Source organism: Manihot esculenta, chromosome 2 (genome assembly GCF_001659605.2).
Source record: "Manihot esculenta cultivar AM560-2 chromosome 2, M.esculenta_v8, whole genome shotgun sequence".
Classification (NCBI taxonomy): Eukaryota; Viridiplantae; Streptophyta; class Magnoliopsida; order Malpighiales; family Euphorbiaceae; genus Manihot; species Manihot esculenta.
Genome location: NC_035162.2, coordinates 4,464,567 through 4,488,858, shown reverse-complemented (window position 1 = coordinate 4,488,858; position 24,292 = coordinate 4,464,567). Strand labels below are relative to the sequence as shown.

At 30.2% G+C, this 24,292-nt stretch overlaps 2 protein-coding genes and 1 long non-coding RNA gene across 3 annotated transcripts; 1 reads left to right on the top strand and 2 right to left on the bottom strand.

Moving 5' to 3' along the window:
* Window positions 1–2,783: 2,783 nt before the first annotated feature.
* Window positions 2,784–5,973, bottom strand: LOC110610115 (receptor-like protein kinase FERONIA). The gene has a single exon (XM_021749988.2). The coding sequence runs from the start codon at window positions 5,667–5,669 to the stop codon at window positions 2,997–2,999; it is 2,673 nt and encodes an 890-aa protein (XP_021605680.1). The 5' UTR covers window positions 5,670–5,973; the 3' UTR covers window positions 2,784–2,996.
* Window positions 5,974–7,794: 1,821 nt separating this feature from the next.
* Window positions 7,795–8,807, bottom strand: LOC110610124. Its single transcript, XR_002487164.2, has 2 exons — window positions 8,615–8,807; window positions 7,795–8,109 (listed from the first exon to the last, which is right to left on the bottom strand). It is a non-coding gene; the product is annotated as an uncharacterized LOC110610124 (long non-coding RNA).
* A 7,816-nt stretch (window positions 8,808–16,623) lies between these two features.
* LOC110603537 (ABC transporter B family member 27) lies at window positions 16,624–23,870 on the top strand. The gene is made up of 17 exons (XM_043954003.1): window positions 16,624–16,927; window positions 17,630–17,704; window positions 17,802–17,837; window positions 17,928–18,002; window positions 18,110–18,234; window positions 18,692–18,791; window positions 19,118–19,289; window positions 19,385–19,503; window positions 19,852–19,962; window positions 20,068–20,212; window positions 20,578–20,710; window positions 21,234–21,309; window positions 21,791–21,856; window positions 22,032–22,139; window positions 22,359–22,466; window positions 22,570–22,767; window positions 23,457–23,870. Exons 1-17 carry the CDS (start codon window positions 16,844–16,846, stop codon window positions 23,658–23,660), a joined length of 1,935 nt encoding a protein of 644 aa, XP_043809938.1. The 5' UTR covers window positions 16,624–16,843; the 3' UTR covers window positions 23,661–23,870.
* The last annotated feature ends 422 nt before the right edge of the window (window positions 23,871–24,292 follow it).

The following is a 24,292-nucleotide window of genomic DNA, read 5'->3' as shown; positions in this document are numbered from 1 at the left end:
AGAAATTATGCTACAATCTTATAAAAGCGATCTCACTCCATGCTTATATAAGTGATATAATTAACTGTATACTGCAATTTATACACCATCCATAAAGGATATAAATATCATTAAGAGTTTTCAGCTCATCTTCTCATTAATGCAGTTTAGCACTTTTCACACAATAAAAAGGATTATGTTAAACAGTACTAACGGACTTGTTATCACCCCTATAATTTTTTATGGAATCTCCAATTACAAAAGTTGAGTTTCTATCAATGTTAATTTCATATTTGCTAAGTCTCATTCCTCTCGATATTTCATTTATTAACTTCTTTCTTAAAAAATTGCGTAAGAAGATTGACCAAATCAATTTCTTACTCCACATAATCAATTAATATAATTTCATTTTTCATCAGTTGTTCAACCATATTATATTTTAGATAAATATATTTACTTTTTACTATTGAAAGTTTTATTTTTTTGCAATAGTTATTACCGCTTGACAATCTACATAGAAATTTCTTAGCTACTCAAATCTCATTATCATCTAATTGCAGAGTAATAAATTTCTAACACCATGGTGATTTTGACAGTAATAATTAATTTTCAAATAATTGCACCACTAATTAAATACATAATTACTAGTGGATTTTGTCTCATTTCAATCTAAAATTTTAATTAATATTACTATATTCTTCTTATACAGTAAGACATCCACTATATACAATACTATAAATCATGATATCTCTCAAATAATTTTTAAATTTTAATAAAACAGTATCATAATTAGATAATGTATAAATATGCTCATTCTATATAGCATAAGCTATATCATCTAATACAACAATCTTCTAATCATATATGCATATTTAAATTGAACAATAATATCATCTCTTTTTTTTTTTTTGAGAATTAGCTGGAGTATTCGCTAGTTTGACATTTAGATATCTAAACTTTTTTTTAAAAAAAAATTCAATATTAATGCTCTTGTAACATAATTATACTATTATTCTAATTTTAATATCCTAAATCACATTTAATCCTTTTATATATTTTATATCAAATTTATATATGTTATATCATAATATATATCAAATATAAGTATATAACCACGTATAATAAGAAACAACCCATTCATCCTTTATAAACTTTGTAAATATCTACTTATAAACTTTCAAAGAAAAAATAATGACCCTAATCAAAACTTGGTCAAATTTCTCACATTATTGTTTAAGTATTTATTTCAAAGCATATAAAGATTAAAAAATTTTGTAAACTTTATTTTATTATTCCATCAAATTATACCAGATAAAATTTTTCTTTCAAATCTCTAAAAAATAAAAATCTAATTCGTGAATAAAATTTTATACAATAAAGCTAAAATAAAACCTCTACACTTTTAAATATTTTAGCTCAAACTTATAATTTTTTTCATAATTCATAGGAGGCTTATCCATTAAAAAATATATATTTTATTTTTTTATTACATTACTCTTAATGCTATTATAAATTAAAAATAAAAATAAATAAATACAAGTCTATTCTTTAAAATAATAGTATAAAAAAATACAGTCATTACTTAACAAATTATAAAAAGATAAGACTGTAAAATTTATTTGTTTAGTTCATGAATTCTTAGATAAGCAGATATATCAATTAACCAAGAAAATAGTTTAATATTTTAAAACTAATTGGAATAATCATAAAATTAAAAAAGAAAAATATTGATACTAAAACACTCATATACCCTTATTCAAATATTCAACATAATTTTTTTATTTTTTTCAATTTGGTCAAGAAAAATAATTTTAAAAAGACACCCACACTTTTAAATAATTTAGATAAACTTCTTTTTCAATTCAAGGGACTTATCATTTTATATATAAAATTCTACTTCCATTTTATTTATAATGCTCTTACTATGAATAAAAGCAAAAATAATAAATAAATTCAAGTCTACAATTAAAATAAATATCATCTATAAAAACAATTATATGGTCTAGTAAATCATAAAAAAAAACTATAGAATATAATCTTTCAATTTATGAAAATATAGTCAAGCATGTATAACAAATAAAAAAAATTAGTAAATCAGAAATACTAAATAGCCAAAAATTTCAATTGGCGAAAAAATATAGTAAATAATTTTGAAAAATAGCCATTTTCATTTATGCTCAATTGGTTAAAAAATGTATAAGAATATTATCAATTATAGTATTTTATTGCTCGCTCTAAGACCAAAATGAGAAAAGATTAATTTAACATATTTTTTAAAATTTATTTTCAGATTAAGTCCACGAATTTAATATTTGATCTGTATCTATTTTCTCATGTAGAATAAAAAAATAAAAATGAATAATAATAATAATAATAATAATAATATTGATAATAATAAATTCACATGATTTCATTATTTACCACTAGTTTTTAACAGTAATAATTTTTAATAATTTTGAAGTAAAACTTTTATTTTCTTTCAATAAGATTCTCTCCAACCGTTGAAGGATAAATCTTTAAAATTGTGAGAAAAATAGAAAAAATTAATAAAATCTTAATCGTGTCAGATATTATTCTTAAAGATTTATTTTACAATCCTTTAAAATTAAATAGACTTTTCTGAAATTTTAATTTTCAAAAATAGAATAATAAAAATTTATTTAGCGTGTAATCCAGTAAAAAGCAATAATAATAAAATGAATAAAAGAGAAAATGAGCGTGACTTTTTTTTATGAAGATACCAACTATTTATATTTAAAAAAATAATTTTCATAAATTATTATAAAAATTTTAAAATAATATAATAAAATCATAATAATCAGATTTAATATTATATTTAAATATCAAACATACAATCATTAGAAAATTTCACAAATAAAAATTTTTATCTAACACAAAATCTTTTAAAATCTAAAGATATTTTAAAATGGATAGATTAGCTGATACAATTTTTTGTCAGCACACTTTTTAATCAGAAAGCAAAACTATTTTTATTCTTTCTTACCGACCTTTCCGAGCTATTTCTCAGAAGAGTTGATAGTGTCGGAGAAGCCATGGCTAGAAATTAGGGTGCTGGATAGAACACTAGGATAAGTCTGTCCAGTAGCATCTGTGTCCAAATCCATTGAAATATTACTTGAACAATCCAACTGGGATCCACCAACTATATTGGTGTATCGAGAAACATGAAACGAAACTTGAGGAGGATACACATAATCTCCACCATGGCCTGGATTCATTTTCTCCTTCTCAGCATCTGCACTCTGTTGCAACTCCAATGCAAACTCAAGCCTTTCCATCACATCATGCATTGAGGGTCGTTCAATCGCCTGATCACGGACACAGTTCTCTGCAATCTCCATAAATTTCTGGAAACACGCTGGAGCTATTTTTCCGATTAGATGGGGATCTATTATTACATGAATATTCTCATTCTGGATGCATTTTCGTGCCCAATTGACTAAATTCCACTGTTCCTCCTCCACTTTTTTGTTGAGAGGTTTTCGAGCAGACAGTACTTCCAGTAACACCACACCAAATGAGTAGACATCAGATTTTTCTGTCAATTGATTGCGTCTTGCATATTCTGGATCCAGATATCCCCATGTACCCTTTACGTTGGTGCTTACTGCGCTGTCATTTACACCTATCTTTGACAATCCAAAATCTGAGACTTTGGCCACCCAATTTTCGTCTAGCAAAATATTGGTCGTCTTTATGTCTCGATGGATTACAATATTCGCCGCACCAGCGTGGAGATAGTGCAGTCCACGAGCAGCTCCAATGCATATGTTAAGCCTTTGCTTCCATGGAAGTGGATTATTGACTTTGTCGTAGAGATGATCTCGAAGACTCCCATTGACCATATAGTCATAAACTAGGATCATTTCCCTTCCATGAATGCAATATCCGATCAGTGAGACGAGATTGACATGGCGGAGTTGGGACAACATCTCAATCTCTGTCTTGAATTCACGAGCACCCTGACTGGACCCTTGATTCAATCGCTTAATTGCAACAGTCATGGCTCCATTATCAATATCACCTCTGTAAACATTGCCGAAACCACCTGTGCCAATGATCAAACTCTCATGGAAGTCATTCGTGGCAGCTTTAATCTCTTCTAGTGAAAATTGACGGCACAGTTCTTGCGGCAGTGAAGAAGCCGTTGTCCTCGATGACTTCCCTACATAAGTTGCTGAATTCAACTTCCAGCAGCAGCTTAGTGATTTGTAATAAGAGCCATAATGGCGGTGCTCCTTCTTCCTCAGTCGCCAAATAATCAAGAAACCCAACAAAGAAAGTATGATCAACAGACCCATCACACTCCCACCAATGGCAACAAGTAATATTTTCTTAGTGCTAGACTTTTCGGCTGGTGGTGACGACGTTGGAGCCGTTGTTGCTGGTGGAGAAAGGACAGACACTTGAGGATTAGGTCCGGCAAGATTGCCGTCCGAGTCGTTCAACTTGAAAATCTCTAAGCCATTCAGGAAGGCATCGGGGAACATACTTGAAGGATTTGGACGCAGAGTTATGAAAAGCCTATAAGCTTCATCGGAGTTCTCTACCCTCTTCCCAGTTGTGACTATGTAATCATTGTATATGGGAGTCCTTTGTCCACCGCTTGATTCAATAACATCGAAACCCAATTTAGCTGTCCGATTGTCAATAAAGATATCGAATCGCCTTTCATTGACCTTGGTAATACCTGGATCAAACTCACAGAAATGGAGCCTCACCAGATACATGAATCCTAGATCGACTGGTACCCTCCAAGTCAAATTGGTGCCATTAATTTCCATCTGCCGAGCTGACAAATACACATCATCTGGGGCTGTGTACTTTGGTATTTTCGAATAGTTGAGAGAAACATTCGGTTCGTTGTTGACGAGACCAAGGTTGAGAGCGTCATCCCTCCATAATCTATACATGCCAGTATCGAGTACTGGCGAGATTGTGCCGCCTGCAACATTAAATCTACACATATTCTCCAGTGCGGTGTCATTTCGGATGAAAAACTTGTCCTTCTTGCCAATAGAAGTGAGACCTAAACCCTCAGGTGGCGTATAGTAAAGGTTGGATGGCATAGACCAAATCTCTATGCCATTGATGAAAGCATACGAGTCATTTGAATCACTCAGGGAAGGAAAAAACGTCAGATTCAATTGCTGGTTCTCTGCGACGTTTACGCAGAATTCTTTAAAGAAAAAATCGTTACCCCCAGCTTCAGCATAGAAGGAAGCACTGAAGTTCCTAAGTAAAGTGAAGGGCCCCGACTTGACATCGAAGAAGTCCTTAAACCTGTTAAATCCACCCTGATATGAAACAGAGTAAAAGTGGAGACGGATAAATTTTTGACCTGCAGTGACAGGGTAAGTGTACATAAACTGGGATCGAGAGATGCGGGCTGTCATGTAAGGGACAGACTCGACGGAGCTGCCTTGGCTAAGTGCGGTGGCAGGAAGCGATTTGCTATTAGATTGCTCTATAGGACCAAATTTGGAGTTGTCGTCACCAGTCCATGTGCGATCATCAGGTGCAGTTGTCTCGCCCGAAGTGCCACAATTAGTAAGTATGTTGTCAGTTGGGGTGTAAGGAGGCTTGGAAATGGCAAATGCAAGATGATAATTTAGTAGAAGAAAGAAGAAAAAATTAGTGATAGGTTTGAGGAGTGAGAAGCTATCCATGGATGCAGACTCATGCAAGAACAAGCTGAGAAATGGCTTTGTTTATTCTCCTTCTGTGTCGATTTTATTATTACAATAGATCGCAATTACATGAATAATTTCACCATGGGAACTTGGAGAAAATTTTGAATCATGAGAGGAGACTTGAAACATTGGATCACATCAGTTTCCCACCAAGTACAGGACCAATGTGGGCAAACAAACATCTTTTTTTTTTCACATTGTTGCAATAATTTCGCTCCATGACTGCTTTTTCCAAGTCATCCTTTATATTTTGGGGCCTTTCTGAGTTCCCACAACTTTCAACATTTAACTTTAAAGCATCCATTATTCGAAAAGCAAGAAAAACAAATCAAGAAAAGAGAAGATGGTGATTTTTGCTTTTTATTTTTATTAACTAATATCCATGCCATTTCTTTGATTTCTATCTGTGTTTGGTAGAACAGTATAATCTTAGAGAATAGCATTCAAAATCACAGAGTGTTTAGTTCATTATAAATTATATATTAGAATTTATTTAAAAATTAATTTTACATTTTTTATGATATAACTCACAACTTAAAGTTTAATTGCAATACATAGCGTTCATATATAGAGGAATAATTAAGTTTTTAATTTATTTGATGAAAAATATCATAACAATTTATATAGTATCAGCATTTAAATGTATAGTAATAATCACAAAAAGAAAGATAAAGAGAGGAGGAGGAGAAAGATAAAGAGATAAGAGGGAATCTTTCTTTTTGAAAATTCCTTGAAAGCTATATCCCTAATTTTAGGACTTTAGATATTCTAAAATTCACATTAATGTAATGACAAATTTGATGTAATTGGATTTTAAAAATTTTGATGTAGATTTTTTTATTATAAAGAGATAATTGTATTAAAAAGATTACCAATTTAAAAAATACTCTGTAATGAAATCTTTTAAAAATATACTTTTAAACTAAATCATATTAAAAAAATTATAAAACTGTGGATGCGATTTTGTTTTATTATAATTTATTTATATAATAATTTTAATTTATATTTAACTAACCATAAATTTAAAACTGAATTAATCAATCGAATTTAATTTAGGAATCGAATTGAAATCTTTTAAAAAGTCCAATTACGAATCCTTCCTCCAAATTAAAATTGAAATCAGACTGTCCGATTCAAATCAACAATTCAAACCAATTTCAAATTGAAATTGAATCATTCAATGAGGGGATGGCAGGTTTGATAATGAAGATATTATTTTTTATAAATAATGAATTATGTATACATATAATTAAATCTTAAAGAGAGAATTCCATATCGATAAGGTGGCCCATTAAATATTTGCTTTAGTTATCAACTTTGTCTTAAAGTGGTAAACACAATCAAATTCCACATGCACCTAATCTTACGGCATCTAAGCAATTAACACTTCACTTTCATTACTTCTCAATTTAATTTGTTTATTATTTGATCCATTTTTTGTTCAATTTCTTTATGAAAAAATCGAATCCTCAAAAAGAAAAAAAAATCCTTTTTGAAATTTTAAAGAATTCATGAATTTTTTCACAACTAACAGATATAATAAAATCTATCATTCACTCAAATTCCCCAAAATGAAGGATTTTAAAAATCCTTCATGAGATGTGAGATTTTCAAATCTATCTTTTTATTGTAAAAGCTACCCTTTAGTAATCGCATGGTTTTATTAAGAAACCAAACAATATAATCCATTGAATTATATATATATATATATATATATATATATATATATATATATATATAAACCATAGATTTTCAAGTTGTATGAATTTTAACAAATTCTGTATATTCTAAATCCAAACATCATTGTGTATTTTTCTTATTAGTTAATTTCAAACATCTACAAATTTTGAAAAAATAATTTATCAATTTTTTATTTACACCGAAAAATAAGAGTGAAATTATGAATTTTCTTTAATCCAAAAGATTTCCTATTGGATCATATACAGGGTTTGGGATTGTCTCCATCAAAATGACTTTAAGTTAATTTGATTTGGCTTACACTTTCCGCGTATGTTTCATTTTGTTTGTTCTTTTAGTGATCGATACGAGCCTCTAATATAGATATATTTATCAAACATGTTACAGGCTATACTTATTGCACAATAACCAGCGTTATTTATTGTAGAAATATCATCACAGACTACACTTACAGCTTTGGAATTATTAAACATATTACACAATATGTGATAGCTAGACAAAGCAGCTCGTTATGTATTGATCACATAGCATTTTATTATATATATATATATATATATATATATATTACACATTATTTCTCTAAGGATTTATTTGGAGACTTAGCAGTTAGGCTTGTATGTAGGGCACCGACAGTGATTATATTTTTTACTTTGCTTGCCCTTGCATATTGGTATCTTGGTCGCAAAGACAACTTCAGGTTCGCCACCACCAATTTTGCCTGTCAAAATCGAAAGAGATTTTATATATATAACTTGATTAATAGAAAACTGTTTCAGAAAGAGGATCACATGCATGATTTCAATTATCAGCAAAATCTATACTAGGGTTTTTAGTAAATCCATTGAACAGATATGAGTTTTCTATGCACCAAATCCCTAATTTGCTATTTTTGCAGTAATAAAGAAAAACTAGCAATCAAGGGGAGAAAGAAAAAAAAAAAAAAAAAAGGCACAATGGTCTTTTTTTTTTTTCTCTAAAAGTTTAATAAGTTCTCACCAAGGAGAAGACAGAATCAAAACAACTAGTGAAGGAGCTACTTGGAGACTAGAGGGACTATGGATCCCCAAGTCCCCATAGCTCTTTCACTGAAGATTAATACAAAATAATAATATTAAGAACAAAGAAACAAAATTGAGGCTTTCGTATTAGATACTAAGACAGTAACAATTTTTTTTTTCTTGAGTTGGTATGTATAATTATGCATGAAAAGTTAAAATTCTCACCATGATGAGTCAACTCTCGAGCTACAATTGGAGAGGGAATGATGATAAAAGAAAACAAGAGAATGCAAGTGATAACCAAGGCCTTCATTTTGGGATAAGCAATTCTTCCGTGGATCTCTTAAGCCTTTTTATAGTGGTTTGTGCAAGAATACGCATGACGAACGACATAGATAAGCATAATGATGTGAGCAAGGAAAGGATGACTCCATTTTGTCTCTTTATCTTATTTTCATCATTCAGTGATTAGCGACGGATGCAGAAATTTAATTTAATTTATCCGTAAAACAAAATTAATTAATTAATTTATTTTTATTTTAATAATATAAATATCTGAAATTATAAAGGCTAAATAATAAATATAATTAAAATTATATAAATTAAATAATATAAATTCAAGATAAATTAATAAATTTTTAACATAAATAATAAAGAATTTGATTTTATAAAATAAAAAATTTTTAATTAAATGTTTTTAAATAAAAAGAAATTAATAAATTTTCTAAAAATTAAAAAAATAATAATATTTTTTTAATTAAAAAAATTACTTAAATCTTCCTAAATAACTTAAAAAATTTGAGAGGAGGTCTGGACTCCCATGATCCATACATAGACCGGTGCCTGTTAATCATTCTTTTTCTACGCTTACTGTCCATGAAATAACATCGAAATGCTGTCAATCCACAATTTAGCCCTTTGTTTAATCAAAAGGAAAAAAAAAAAATTAATAAAGAAAGTTCCCTCGTGATTCTTGTTTTTGGGAATTAATTAACAAATCTTATCTTCCCTATCATTTTATCATACTAGATTTCCACTTAAATTTTCTATTGTTTTTTTTTTCTTAGTATATATATATATATATGAGATGAAGTTTGTTGACGTTTAAGCAAGAGTGGAGCATTGATTACTAGTCATCTAATGTAATATTTCATTTTAAATTTTGCCAAATAATTAATTTAATTAATAAAAAAATATTTTGTTTTGCAAACTTGCAAAGTTTAAAACTTTTGTCCTATAAATTACAAATTAAGAAATAACATTGAAAATATATTATAAGTTTGAGGCGCTTCAAATACTTTATGATTTTAATAAAAATTTAAACCTATACTCAGTGACAGACATAAAGGGAAACATGCAGGTGTAGTCGCACTTCCTGAAATTTAATTTTTAAATGAGAGACAGGTTCATTGTGAATTTATTTTTAATATATTACTATATTTAGTTCTTATTTTTTAAAATTAATTTAGAAATTTAATTTTTTTATTAATTTTAATATATTTAAATTTAATAAATTATAAATATATTTTTATTTAATTTAATTTTAGTTAAACCATGATTAATTTCACATAATTATATTAAATTTTAATATTTTACGTTATATTAATAAATATTTTAACCTTAAGTATTGTGTCCGTCGTTATCTATAATTGTTTCGTAAGGGGAGATGGACTCATAGTTGAAATGTGTTTGTTAATTAATTTTTCAATAAACTATTCTACATTACTTTCTTCCACAGCTACCAAAATTAAGATTATATATATATTGTTTGTAAATTTTGGGCTCTTTGTGCAAAATTACTTATATATAGAAAATATTTTATAATTTTTTTTTTGAAATATTTTACAATAAAATAATTTATTTTTTATATTTAATTATAATGTTAAAAAATAAATGACGTTAATAAATTTATTTATATAAAAATGTTAATAAAACACTTAAATTTTAGAAAAACAATATTTTTATAAAAAATAAAGTAATTTTTCTTTAAAAAAAACTTAATTTTCCATTTAATCCTAGAAATATTTTATGTTAATCAATTTTTTTAAGTGTCCACAACATTAAAAGTGCATAAAATATTTTTAATTATGGTTTATTATTGGACTGCACTGAAATTATCACATGCACCGTGATTTCTTTGTTAAAACAAATTTTCTTTGAAACTTAGACTGATCGCAGATCCAACAAGATATTGCATGTTTGTGTACTGGATCCATAGGTCTGATCAATAACTGTCTCATATATATATATATATACATACGGAACTAATTGCACTCACGTGGACAGATTTAAACAAAGCCATTAAAATTATTAAGCAACCTGCAAAAGCATACAATTATCAAGCAAACTGCAAAAGGATACACGTCTTTTCTTTTTTCCTTTTTTTCCTTTTTTGTTTTTTTGGATGGGGAGGAAATCTTATTGAAGAGAAGGAGACAAGCGGAAGCTCCAAAGCTAAACACACAAAAAAAAGAACCCAAGAATGCAAAACCATACACGTTGATCATAGTGGGGGATTGATCATTTCTACCTTGTTCGTTATCTGCAGAAGGAAGAGCCACCGGGGGAGTGAGGAACAATCAGACATTGTCATAGAAATCAGTTACCCTTTTTTTCCGCAATGGGGTCTGTACACTGGGCATTGGCAATGATCATAAGATGGACTTTGATTGCCTTTACACACCTTGACTTCGGAGCGACTAAGGGTGAAATCAGTATATGGATCACCTTTATCACCAAGGATTCGGGTAATGTAAGAATCCATCAGCACCTCTATTTCAAAGTCCTCGGCTATCAGGCACTCGTCTAGGTGACCATCCTCACATCGGGAAGTAGTGTTGCCCTTCTGAAGAAAGGCAGCTCTGCAACTATTTCTGGCAATGCAAACTATTAACACCACCAATAATAAATGAAGAGCAGGGAGTCCTCTCATATTTGTTTCAGTTTCTGATCCTCTTCACTATCACAAACCACTTCACCTTCCCTTGATCCCGTCGCACGACCCCCACCAGTAACATATATAGATGACCTTAGCCTAACCCCTCAAGCTGAGTGAGTGTGAGTGTGAGTCTGTACCAAAAGAATAATAAAAATTGGGACCTCAACTTTTTGTTTCAAAAGAATACATGTTATGAGGGATGTAAATGGTAGGTATTAGTGAAAATTAAACTATCCGAAACCGAATCGAATTTATATTAAAAATATTTAAGTTTATTTTAAATTCAATTAAAAATTAATCTAAATTATCCAATTCGACCCAAACTCGATTATAACTATTAAATTTTGATTTATTAGAATTCAATCAAATTAAATATCAAAAATACTTAATTTGTTGCCATCTCTATAAGATATTCAGCTACTCGATTTCATTGTTATTTTTATAAAATATATTTTGAGAATATGTTAGATTTATTTGTTATTTTAATAGATTAATATAAATTTATATATTGAAGATGAAGAGCTGAAAATTAAATTTTTTTTAACTGACAAATAAATGATTAGGTGATATAAATTTATAAGTTCAACCATTCAAAGTTTAAAAGATGGACAGGATAATACGTTGATGATTGGGAATGAAAATTAATGAAATTAATCATTCTTAAGAATAAAATAATAAAATTGACGGGTCTTGCAAATTAAACAGTAACTCCATATTAAAAAAAAAAAGTCCCATTCCCATTTTTTTTATCTAATGTGAATTTTTTTTAAAAAAAATCATTCTTGCTTAATAATAATAATAATAATATAGATCATGCTTTATTTCAATGGCTCAACTTTTAAAAAAAAAAACAAAAAAAGAAAAAAGAAAAAGCAAATTCCACATGCAAGCTAATCATGATTGCTCTTTTTCTTGTCCATTTAGACATTGCCACGAAAAATGATAAATTTAAACAAAGAAAAAAGGCAGCCAAGACTTCCAACTTTGCGACCCCATGGTTCTTTTTTCCCTCTCTTTATTCTTTGAGCCAGTCGTAAGGCAATTATTTTCATTGTTTTTTTTTTATATAAACAATTTTTTTATTGTTATATTAGTTTGCAAAATCAAGTGAATCTTTCTTTTATTTACTTTTAGAAGCTAGTGCTCTTTCCTTCTTTTTCTATGTTGTCGTATTAATCAGCATATGTTACTCTCACATTACCTTATGTCCATGTTATCAGTCGCAGAAAACGTGAGCCATTATCAATTCAATTATTACTCTTTTTTTAATTATTATTTTATAGAGACTATAATTCCTTATGTTTTCTATCATCCCATTATTCTTAATTCTCTAAGACTAAGAATTAACTTCTACTTCATTATCTACACTTAAAACAATTCATTTATTTTATGATGAAATTTAATAAATAATACCCAAAAAAATTCTAAATTTCTGGTATTACTAAGTAATTAATAACACATAATAATGCAAGTACGTAGCTTCTTTGCAACAAAAGCAGACATAAATGGAAAAGAAAGGACGTAAGAATCAACTTGCCTTGAACCAACCTACTACCAATATATATGACATTGCTTTTAACTATAAAGAACTACTATATCATAATGAATTATATAAATTAATAAAAAAGGCTTCGAGGATCGAAATATATATATATATATATATTTTACATAATTATATTGGTAAGTAGAAAATACAGAGATGGACTTACTTTTATTTTTCACACAAGTTTAAAAAATATAATTGAAAAATATATTTTTCACACAAGTTGCAAATTTGTATTATTTCTTTACAAACTTATAAATATATATATATATATATATATATTATGTATTTCAAATTATATTTTACTCTTGTTTTAATAATAATTTATTTATTAACTTTCTATATACACTTATTTAATATGTATTGAAAAAAGTAATTTATTAACTTTAAGAATATTTTATTTTATTTTGTTTGAAAATTAAAAAATATATATATTAATCTCCCTCCTTCTCAAATAATCTTAATTTAACTTAACATTACAATACTATTGTAATTTAACAATATATTGTAAATATGCATGGAATCATAAAAAAAATTATTTAGATTTTATAATATATAAAAACTTATGATTCCTCAATTTTATAAAATGTATTAAAATGTTTTTAATATTTATATTTTAAAAGATCTACTAATTAGTGACTCAATTAATTTTAACGATTAAATATTATAAAAAAGTCTAAAATATCTCTAATATGAAGAGATCAATTAATAAATATTTTAAAATTATGAGAGATCAACTAATAAATTTTTAAAATTATAGAAACTAAATAGTAAAATAATTAATGGTAAATGTCGAGACACGTTTTAATATATTTTTTAAAATGAGACTAATTAATAAATTTTTTTATATTATAAAAATTAAATAATATTTTTTCTAAAAAAAATTATTAACAGTTATTTTAGAGTTTAATGTTTAATTTTACAAAATCAATTTCCTTTTATGAAGTAGATGTTTAAAGAAATAAATTCAACTATAACGACAATTAAAATGAAATTTTTTAATAAAATAATATTCAATTATTTAATTTTATCCTTTCACTCTAATCATGCAAATTTATAAAAAATTTTAGATTTTTATCTAATTTTAATGAATTAGAACTAGATAAACGTTGATCCCCACCTCCCAACTAATGCTGTAAGAATTAATTTATGGATATATTTATTAACTAAATTAATTATTAATATAAAAATCTTAGGTTCGCCACCATACATATATGTATAAATATAAATTAAGTAAAATTTTATTGCGAATCATAGTTTATTACAGAAATAGCACAAAATCACATGCTTATGTTGATTATTACATTCTTGGGCTTCATTATTGATTCGTTACTCAAGGGGCTGGGGCTGGGGCTGGAGCTGGAGGCTTACAATTAGGCTTGTATGTGGGGCATGGAAGGCAGCCTTTGCTATAAGCAGAACCAGGTTTGCAAGTTTTCCCATCAGTAACGCTATCATCCTTGAAGATAACTTCTGCTTTATGGCCACCAACTTCGCCTGCACCACACAATTAATGAATTTTGCAATATTAGGTCAAAGAGAAATAAAATAAATATTTACGAGTCAATTCACAAGCTACGCTTGGAGAGAAAATGATGAGGAAAGGAGACATGAAAATCAAAGCCATGAGAAAGGCTTTAATTTTTTAAAAGAATGAGTATTAGATTGGGCTATATGTTTATTTATAGAGAAATTCACTGAGATATGAATCTCAAAAAAAAAAATGTAAAACAAAATTAATAGAGAAATTAGTTCATTAAATCGATATTATTAAAAATTAAAAATTTCAATACCATAAATTCTCAATTTCGAATTTAAACCTCAAAAAAAGAAAAAAAGAAATCCATGTGGGACTGTCAATCGTAAATCGTAATCTTGTGGAACCTTTCCTGCCCAGTACACGGAGCTGAAGATCCAAAACATAGAGTGTTGGCCCATGTATGATACATGATGGGATCAGCTCCAGATTCAGACACAAATGTTTTTTTTTTTTTTCTGATATCTGAATTTTTAATTTAAAGCTTAAATTTAATTCAATTCAATTTTCTATTATAAAAAAATTGAACTTTCAATTAGTATAGTTTTTTTTTTTTTTTGAAACAATGTATGATTAAATTTTAAACTAGATCTGATCGATATGATATTATAATAATTATATATATATATATATTTATTGAGGATAATTCGGATATTATATGTAATAATTATTTAAATATAGATAATATTTAAAATAGTATACAATATTAAATACTAAATAATTAATTTCAAATTTTTAGAATAAATGGGGTAATTTTTTTTTAATTTGAATATTTTTCAGTTTTAATTTTTTTAAAATGAATTATTCCAATGATGAAATTTAAGAATACAAATGGTTACAATTTAGAAAAAGAAATCACAAGTGTTGGTATTCAAAATGAAAGCAACAAAACGTCACTTTCTGTGTACGTGTGAAGGCTGAGAATGGTTGGTCTGTGGTGTACCATGCGTGCCCCATTTCATTTTATAAAAGTTAAATCCAACTGAAGATGCAGGTACCATCAAATTATATTCGTGACTGCACATGCATAGATAAGAAAAATATATAATAGATAGATGTTAATATGATGAATCATTATTATTAATAACAAAAGTATTAGTACATGTGTAATACTTACCTAAATTTCATGCCCAATCATCCCCACATCACTTGCTATCTCAGACTGGGGGAGGCACATCATAAATATGTAAAATTTCTTTTTTATATTAAAACTATCCTAATATATAATATCTATTGATGTACTTACTTAAACTAATTCAATCCGTAAGAAATCGAACCGGTAATTTAGTTTAAATTTTAAAATTGAAATTAAAATTAAACTGATCTATTGGTTTTGGTTTTGGTCCAGAAAAAAAAAAAAAAAAAAAGGCCGATAACCAATAATTTAGTTCAAAATTTCAATCTAGTCTCAAACCAATTTATAGCAAATCGAACCGTAGCCAGGCTTCCTTTGAGTTTATGTCGTTAATAGTTTTTCAAAAGTTGGGATCTTGACTGATTGGTTGAGATTTATCGAGTTTCAGTCTATGGAGATTCACTCCCATGTCTTTTTGTGAAAGGTGGGTGAATTTGATATTTCAAGTGGTTGAGATTCATCTCTTAATGCATTTTATTTTTTTTTATATGAGAAAGAAATTTATTATTACTGGTGGCGGAATACTTTTGTTAGTATATTTATATGATTTTAATATTTTTTTTAAAATAAATTATTAGAAATTTGTTATGCGGTAATCATTGCATAGGAACAATATTGTAAAAAGATACAATGTATAAAATCACACAGGTTTAAGTTTGGTCTCAAGTTTTTTTTAATTAAAAAAAATAATGATAATTATTTTTGGATTATGCAGGTTGAAATTTTTTGGTAATTACATTTTTATAATTATGATATTTTAATAAAATCAAACTTTAATTGATAGTAACGTTCTAATTAAAACAAATCGATATTAACGTACTCTTAGCTTTATTATATTTTCATTAATTACCTTTTTTTTTTTCTAACGTGTTTTCCAAGACAAAGTTGACTATCTCAAATTTTCCCAATAATTTAATTAAAATATTTTAATTACAGTTTTTTCCATTAAATATTTAATATCAGACGAAGTTTTTAATTATCTCAAGGGGAAAATAAATACTAGGTAAAGAAGAGAATTCCAAGCTTTTTATTTTTTTTTGAAAGAAAATATATGCAAAATAAATAAGAATGACTAAATAATTATGTTGAAAAAATGTTGGCGTCCATATGTGGTGGGTGGAAACTTGCTGCGAGGCTTCTAATCTCATTGAACCGAAGAGCTGTATTGACTGGCACATGAATAGGCTTTAGCTTTTAGCAACATTCAATTGGAAATTTAGAATCTTTGTTTCATCAACGGCTTCACAACAACACAAGTCCTCACTCTTCCCGCGAAATTCAGTTGTTCATCTGGTTTGTTGATGGGCAAGAAACAGCACTTGGATTGGACATCAAGGTCCATTTCTTCTTCGGGGAGTGAGAGAGTCTCTCTCTTGACAAAAGAGGTTTTCTTTCTTTTTCTTCTTATGCAGTTTTATATTTGGAATAACATCCAATATTTTGTGGGTTTTGTTGGGTTATGGATTTTTTTTGCATTCATTTCATAGTTTCAAGCTCACTTTTCTTCTGTTTTGTTGGTAGTTTTAATAGGATTTTATCTTTTTTTTTTACTAGGTATTGTTTTTAATCACTTTAATTTTCTAAATGATATGTGTTACACTAATTCTGTTTGTTTTGAGTTATTGGGTAACAAGATAAAAGCTTGTTTGTTACATGGACTTGTTCTTGGAATCTTGTAATTGAGTTCTATTTTGACTTCTTGTTATTGCAGTTTCTCAATTGATTTGTTCATTTTGAATAGGATCTTTGTTTTCCTTTTAGTGTGTGTGTGTGGGGAGGGGGGGTGGCGGGGCCGGTGGGGAAGGGGGAGGGGACGTTTGATATTGTCATATTATCTTTTGAAATATTACAGTTTTGTTTCTTTTGATTGTTAATCTGCAGACTTTCTGTTTTCTTTTTCCTCTCTCCCTTAAAATCATTCAATTTGGGGTTTCATAAAAGGCAACAGAACAAGACAGAACGTAAATTGATGTTTCCTGCTGTTTGTGGCTTCCAATTACAACCCCATAACTATGTAGTTTCGCACGATAATTCTTTATTGCATTTTGGCCTAAACATGTCGTTGTTGATTCACCTATATTACGTAGGCACAGAGGAAAGCAAATGAAGACCAATCACCTGACGATCCTCCAAATGACCTTGAAATTGGGGATGGAGTGGAGGTAATAGCTATTCATGTTCTTTAGTGCAACATTTATGCTTCCCTGACATGTCAAGCTTTTCTCAAAGTCTAGCTAATGTTGTTTTTTGAAAATTCAGGCAGCAAATGTTGGGTTTGGTAGAGTTTTTTCACTGGTAAGAAATTACTATTTTCAATATTTCTGACGATGGATTCACATTGAAGTATATTTAGTATTTAGTAATAATCTATTTCTTATTTTACAGGCAAAGCCTGATGCTGGGAAGCTTGTAGTTGGCACCATTGCACTCCTGATAGCATCCACATCAAGTATTCTGATTGTAGGTTAATCAAACAAACCAATTAATGAAATTGAATTTAAAAGTAACTAAGCTTCTGTCCTACTAAGGTGTTATCTCCTTAACCTGTTATAAATCTTATATTGCAGCCGAAATTTGGTGGAATGATAATAGACATTGTGTCAAGAGATATAAGTACTCCTGAAGAGCAATCACTAGCTATAGATGCAGTCAAGAACACCATACTGGATATTGTGCTGATAGTTGTAATTGGGTATGACCATGACACCATGTTCTGTTTCACTTTACCTTTAGCATGTCTGATTTGCTTTGTTGTGCCTGTGGATTCTTTTCTCTTGATTTCTGTAGATATTGGTCTTTGTGATGGTTCCTTTCCTAACTGTGTGACATAATTTTCTTAAAAATCAATGTTTATTGAATGAGCATTATTTAAATCCATAATAGTTCTGAAATGATAACTTTTTATCTTGGATCCATCAGTTAAGATTTTCTCAAACAAATTTTCCTTTAGTGTTGCATTTCTTTTCCTATATTAAGTTAGCATCTTACTTTAGACTTTTGTATATTTTGCTTTGAATAATTTTCATATTATATAATTTCATTTCATTTCTGACACTTCTGTAATGCAAGATATTCTACATAAGCCTCTTGTTGAGCATTTACAATTCTTGAAGGGACTGATAATCATATTTTCTTCTTTCTTGTTTTAGTTCTTTGTGCACTGCTCTTCGAGCTTGGTTGTTTGCTTCTGCTAGCGAAAGGGTTGTAGCTCGTTTGAGAAAGAACTTATTCAGCCACCTAATCAACCAGGTGTGGTTCCCTAGTTATTGAACATAAGAGTCAATAATGTGCAATTTTTTCTATTCCTGATCCACTGTATTGATTAGTCTTCAATTTGCAACCTATTGAAAATTCCATTTGCATTGTGAAAAACTGTGAATCTGTTTCTTGAAAAATTCAAGCATAGTGAAAACAGCTGGTTAAAAGATATTAAAACCTGCGGGAGTCCTTTTAAGATATTAGTTTGGTTTGCAAGTGTCCATATGTGTTTTGTTGTCTTTTTCATCTCTCGGCTTTGGTAAACATTTGGAATTCAGCATATATCTAAGCATGGTGTTGCTACAATGGTCCAACAGGAAATAGCCTTCTTCGATGTTACACGAACAGGGGAGCTTCTGAGCAGGCTGTCAGAGGACACCCAGGTCATAAAAAATGCTGCAACAACCAATCTTTCTGAGGCACTCCGCAATGTAACAACTGCCATAATTGGTGTTGCCTTCATGTTTACATCATCTTGGAAATTAACATGTAGGTAATTTAAGCTGAAGTTTCTCAAGTAATACTTTTGTATCAGGGTAATGTTCTGGTCATTATTTCCTTTCCTTTCCTTTTTCCCCTTGCAGTATTGGCTTTGGTCGTTGTACCAGTCATTTCAGTTGCTGTAAGAATGTTTGGGCGCTATCTTCGTGAACTTTCACATGCAACTCAAGCTGCTGCTGCAGTAGCTGCTTCAATAGCTGAGGTTTGTAAGCAACTTCTTTTACTTTCATCTTTCACATAAATTGTTTTTATTTCCTTAGATATGTCAGAAACTGTTTATTTCATAATTGGCATAATCATTCATAATCTATATGTTTTCAAAACAACAAACATTTGATGAATCTAGGAAGACTGTGAAACCCTACTAAATGTTGTAGTATTGTTTCTATGATAGGTTTTGATCATAAGCTCTATGCTGTAAATCAAATGTAATTTGCACACCTTTCATAGATTCCTGATGATTCTTTTTCTCCTTTTCTTGAATCTTTTGAATGTAGAAGTCAACTGAGTTATTGGTCATAATCTTTTCTTATGAAAAAATGATATTTAGGAATCCTTTGGGGCCATTCGAACTGTTAGATCTTTTGCTCAAGAAAGTTATGCAATTTCAAATTATTCAGAAAAAGTTGATGAGACACTGAAGCTGGGACTCAGACAAGCAGTGAGTCTCTCTCTCTCTCTCTCTCTCTCTCTCTCTCTCATGGAAGCTGGGAGTACACAAATTAAAGCTTTATGGGCTCATGAATTTTGCTGTTTTCTGCTGTAGAGGGTAGTTGGTCTATTTTTTGGAGGACTAAATGCGGCATCCACTTTATCTGTAGTCGTAGTGGTAGTTTATGGTGCGTACCTGACAATATTAGGCTCCATGACCGCAGGCTCTCTTACATCCTTCATTCTTTATAGCCTCACAGGTACTCTCCCCATTGTTTTACTTGCTTATAAAAAGCACTGGCACAGCTCATAGTAGACTTTGATTTCAAGAAAACATTTGAAAACATTTAGGACACTTGTAAAAAGATTAGTGGCAATTTAGTTTTGGAGTAACTCCATAAAATTAGAAAAATTTTGAATATCTATCAATATTTTAAACGTCTATGCAGCACTATTTAACTTTTTCAGTCATTTTCTGAATAACTTTATTTCTTCTGCTGCTTGTGATTGTCAGATTACTCTATGGTTCATTTTAGACAGTAGTGTTTAGCAGACAGCAAACAACTTTCCTTGGATGCTGCAAATTTGGTAGTTACTCATTTTGGCCAATCTTTTCTGCCTGCAGTTGGTTCTTCAGTATCTTCTTTGTCAGGATTGTATACTACTGCAATGAAAGCTGCAGGGGCAAGTAGGAGAGTTTTTCAGCTCCTGGATCGGGTCTCAAGCATGCCAAAATCTGGAGATAAGTGTCCAATTAGGTTAGTTCACTCTCCCTCTCTTTCAGACGCAAAACCTTCACATTGGAAATCTGGTATACTAGAAGTTTTCTATTTATTGACTGTATTTTGAGAATTGATACACTTTTCTACTCTTGAGAATTTGTGTCTGAAAGGGATACATTAATACAGTTCACTTAATTTGTTGAATCCCATGTCAGTTTGAGAAAGGGTAACGTGCCCTTTATATGGCCACAGCCACTCCTTATATGTGCTATAGGCACTCCTCCTCCTTGGACTAACTATTAGCTTCTAGGGTGAGTTGTTGGACCTCCCATAAATATGTCACACACCAGTAAAGTTCTGGGCGTGAGGGTCGTGTCGTACTCACGTCGGTTTGGGATATGGGCCATAGGAACTCCCTCTTAGTTCCTATCCCTTTGTGCTAGTTTTTGGGTGAGTTAGACTTGACCTAAATTTAACATAATTATTAAAAATAATGTACATTTCAATCTAATGTTTGCTTTCTTATATTTATATTGTTATTATATGTTTTTGCTGGCAGTGATCCGGATGGGGATGTGGAATTGGATGATGTCTGGTTTGCTTATCCTTCTCGCCCAAGTCAGATGGTACTCAAGGTAATGCTTCTCTCAAGGGAAAAAGAAAAAAAGAAACAAAAAGGTGGTGTTTGACTTGATAAGTATGTATCTTATATCTTTTAACAAATTGCTTGGTTTTCACTCTTCCTTTTCTCCCAACTTTCAGTCTACATTGATTTTGCGCTTTTGGGCTACCCTTGTAGCCTTAAAGACATACTAGTTTCTTCCATGAAAGAGCATGCAAGATTATCAACACTAATAGCAATGAAACATAAGAACTGGGAGTTCAGTTTGGTTCTGTATTTGCTATCGAGTCTTAAGAAATAGTGAGGAATTAGAATCTAACTGACACTTGGATGCATAGTAGCAATTAATATCCTAAATGGGGCTTCAGGATCATGTTCAGTGCCATTAGAGAGTTTGGAACTTCTTTTAGTTACATCATTCACATGGGAAAAATGCAGGTATTCCAACATTTATTTAACTTAGTGACCATGTTTAATTCTCATTTGAACCACAGGGTATAACATTGAAACTGAACCCAGGCTCAAAAGTCGCCCTTGTTGGTCCAAGTGGTGGTGGCAAGGTAACGTTACCGTAGTTACTTCTTACTTTTTCATATATTCTCCACTCTTGATTTTTCATCCCACCATGCCCATAATTTCCAACAGCATCTTTTCTGATGTCTTGCTGACAGCTTGATTTGTTTAATGATCTCCATTTTTTTTTATCTTGTTTCTTTTATTTTATATATCTTGCAGACAACAATAGCAAACTTAATTGAGAGGTTCTATGATCCTCTCAAGGGAAAGATCTTGCTAAATGGGGTACCACTAGTGGAAATATCGCACGAGTATCTTCACAGAAAGGTATTCTGTTAAAATTTTTCATGGGATATTTGCAGACTATAGCATTGAGCAGCCATAATAAAAGTTTCAATGATCATGATGGACTTGTGATGTTTCACACGCATATATATTTGTGTTCTACTATGCTTTCTTGCATGATTCCTCATTCTACAAAATTTGATAATCTGAACATCTAGCGACTTCTTACCCATCCAATTTTTGGTATTTCCTGAGATATAGGTCAGCATAGTAAGCCAGGAACCAGTTCTATTCAACTGTTCCATTGAGGAGAATATTGCCTATGGGTTTAATGGCAAAGCTAGTTCTTCTGATGTAGAGACAGTAGCAGTAAGTATGCTATTTAGTTTTCCTTTTTTTTCTTTTTCCAAAATTAATCTACTTTTTTTTTTCAATACAAATATATGTGCTAATGAAGTGATGACCACTGCAGAAAATGGCTAATGCCCATGACTTCATAGATAAATTTCACGAAAAATATCAAACAGTTGTTGGTGAACGTGGGTTGAGACTTTCAGGAGGCCAAAAACAGAGAGTGGCCATTGCAAGAGCGCTGCTGATGAATCCAAGCATATTGCTTTTGGATGAAGCCACAAGTGCTCTAGACGCAGAGAGTGAGTACCTTGTTCAGGTGCGTTGGCTTTTCTAACACTATTCATTATTGGTTCAATCAATTCCTATTAATTCCCATGATATTTCTAACCAGGTAAAGTTTATATTTTCTCCTTTCTGTTCCTGCAAAGCACTGTTAGCTTTAGCCAGTTCCACCTTTGATTCCTTGTTATTGGTGTCGTTTATTCTTCTTTAAAAATAAAATGACCATCAGAAATAGTAAATTTCTGTGAATTCATTGAAGATACACATTATCTTATGATTCTTATATGTGTAACCTTCTCATACTATTTTCCCCATTCTAATATTTACTACAATTGTGAAGGCAACTGAGAATAAAACCCCCCAAAAAAGGGAGATGCCCTTGAGTCTGGTACACTTTTACTGTTATGTATTCACTTGCTCTTCAATTTGCCAACAAAAAAATAGCAAGATTCACCCATCGAGTATGTTATATGTTCAAGGTCAATGCAAGAAGTTTATGCTAATCTTGGCTTTCGCCTATTTCGTTTTATCCAATCAATAAAATTTAGATTACTATTTTTCTTATTTGTTAAAAAAGAAATTGGTGTTTCACCAACACTGTTCAAAGATTTAAATGAGCAAAAAAATAAAAAAATCCATTTGGCACATTGTTATGGAAGTTTCTTTCTTCTTTCTAAATTTTACTAACTTATTATTCTTGTTTTTCCTTTGACGGATGAATAGGACGCCATGGATTCCTTAATGAAGGGTAGGACTGTTCTTGTTATAGCACACAGGCTTTCAACAGTGAAAAGTGCAGACACAGTTGCAGTTATATCTGATGGTCAGATAGCAGAAATCGGCACCCATGATCATCTTCTCAGCAAGGATGGTATTTACACCGCACTAGTCAGGAGACAACTACAACACCACAAAACTGAACTCTAGTTTTCAAAGGAAACAGGTCCTTTCAGAAGAAATTAATTCTCCAGCTATATACTGCAGTTTCCTCCAAAAAGAAAAAAAGAAAGAAATCATTTCTTGTTTTCCCAAACTTTGTTAATTTTGAAGATGCTATCATCATGCACATGGTTATTAAACAATGCCAGCCCTGTCAACTCTGGAATAGGTTGAATGACAGATGATTTAACCAAGAAATGCGGGTGAAATACTGCCAAATTGCTTGGATATATAAGCCATTGTTGTTGGATAACTAGAATTATCATGATAAATATGGTTACTCGTACATTGAAGAAGCGAAGTCGTAAGGGAAAATATTTAGGCACTTAAAATTAGAATCTGCCAACCAGATGCTGCCATCAAACAGTAAGCAGATGCACCAACCAGAAGCTCAGCCAGTCATTATCCCATATCTTGAACTAAGGGTCCACAAATCCTATAGCGTCCTCCATAACAGTCGATCCTTGTAAATTGTAGCCTGACAATCAAAATCCACCAACATAAATCCCAAATTTTCAAACGCAGCGGAGTTTCCATCCAACAAAATCTATGACCTCCTTTTTCTTTTTTGGTTGGGAAAGGGAGAGCAAAACACTCAGAGGGGACCAAGACTAAAGCCT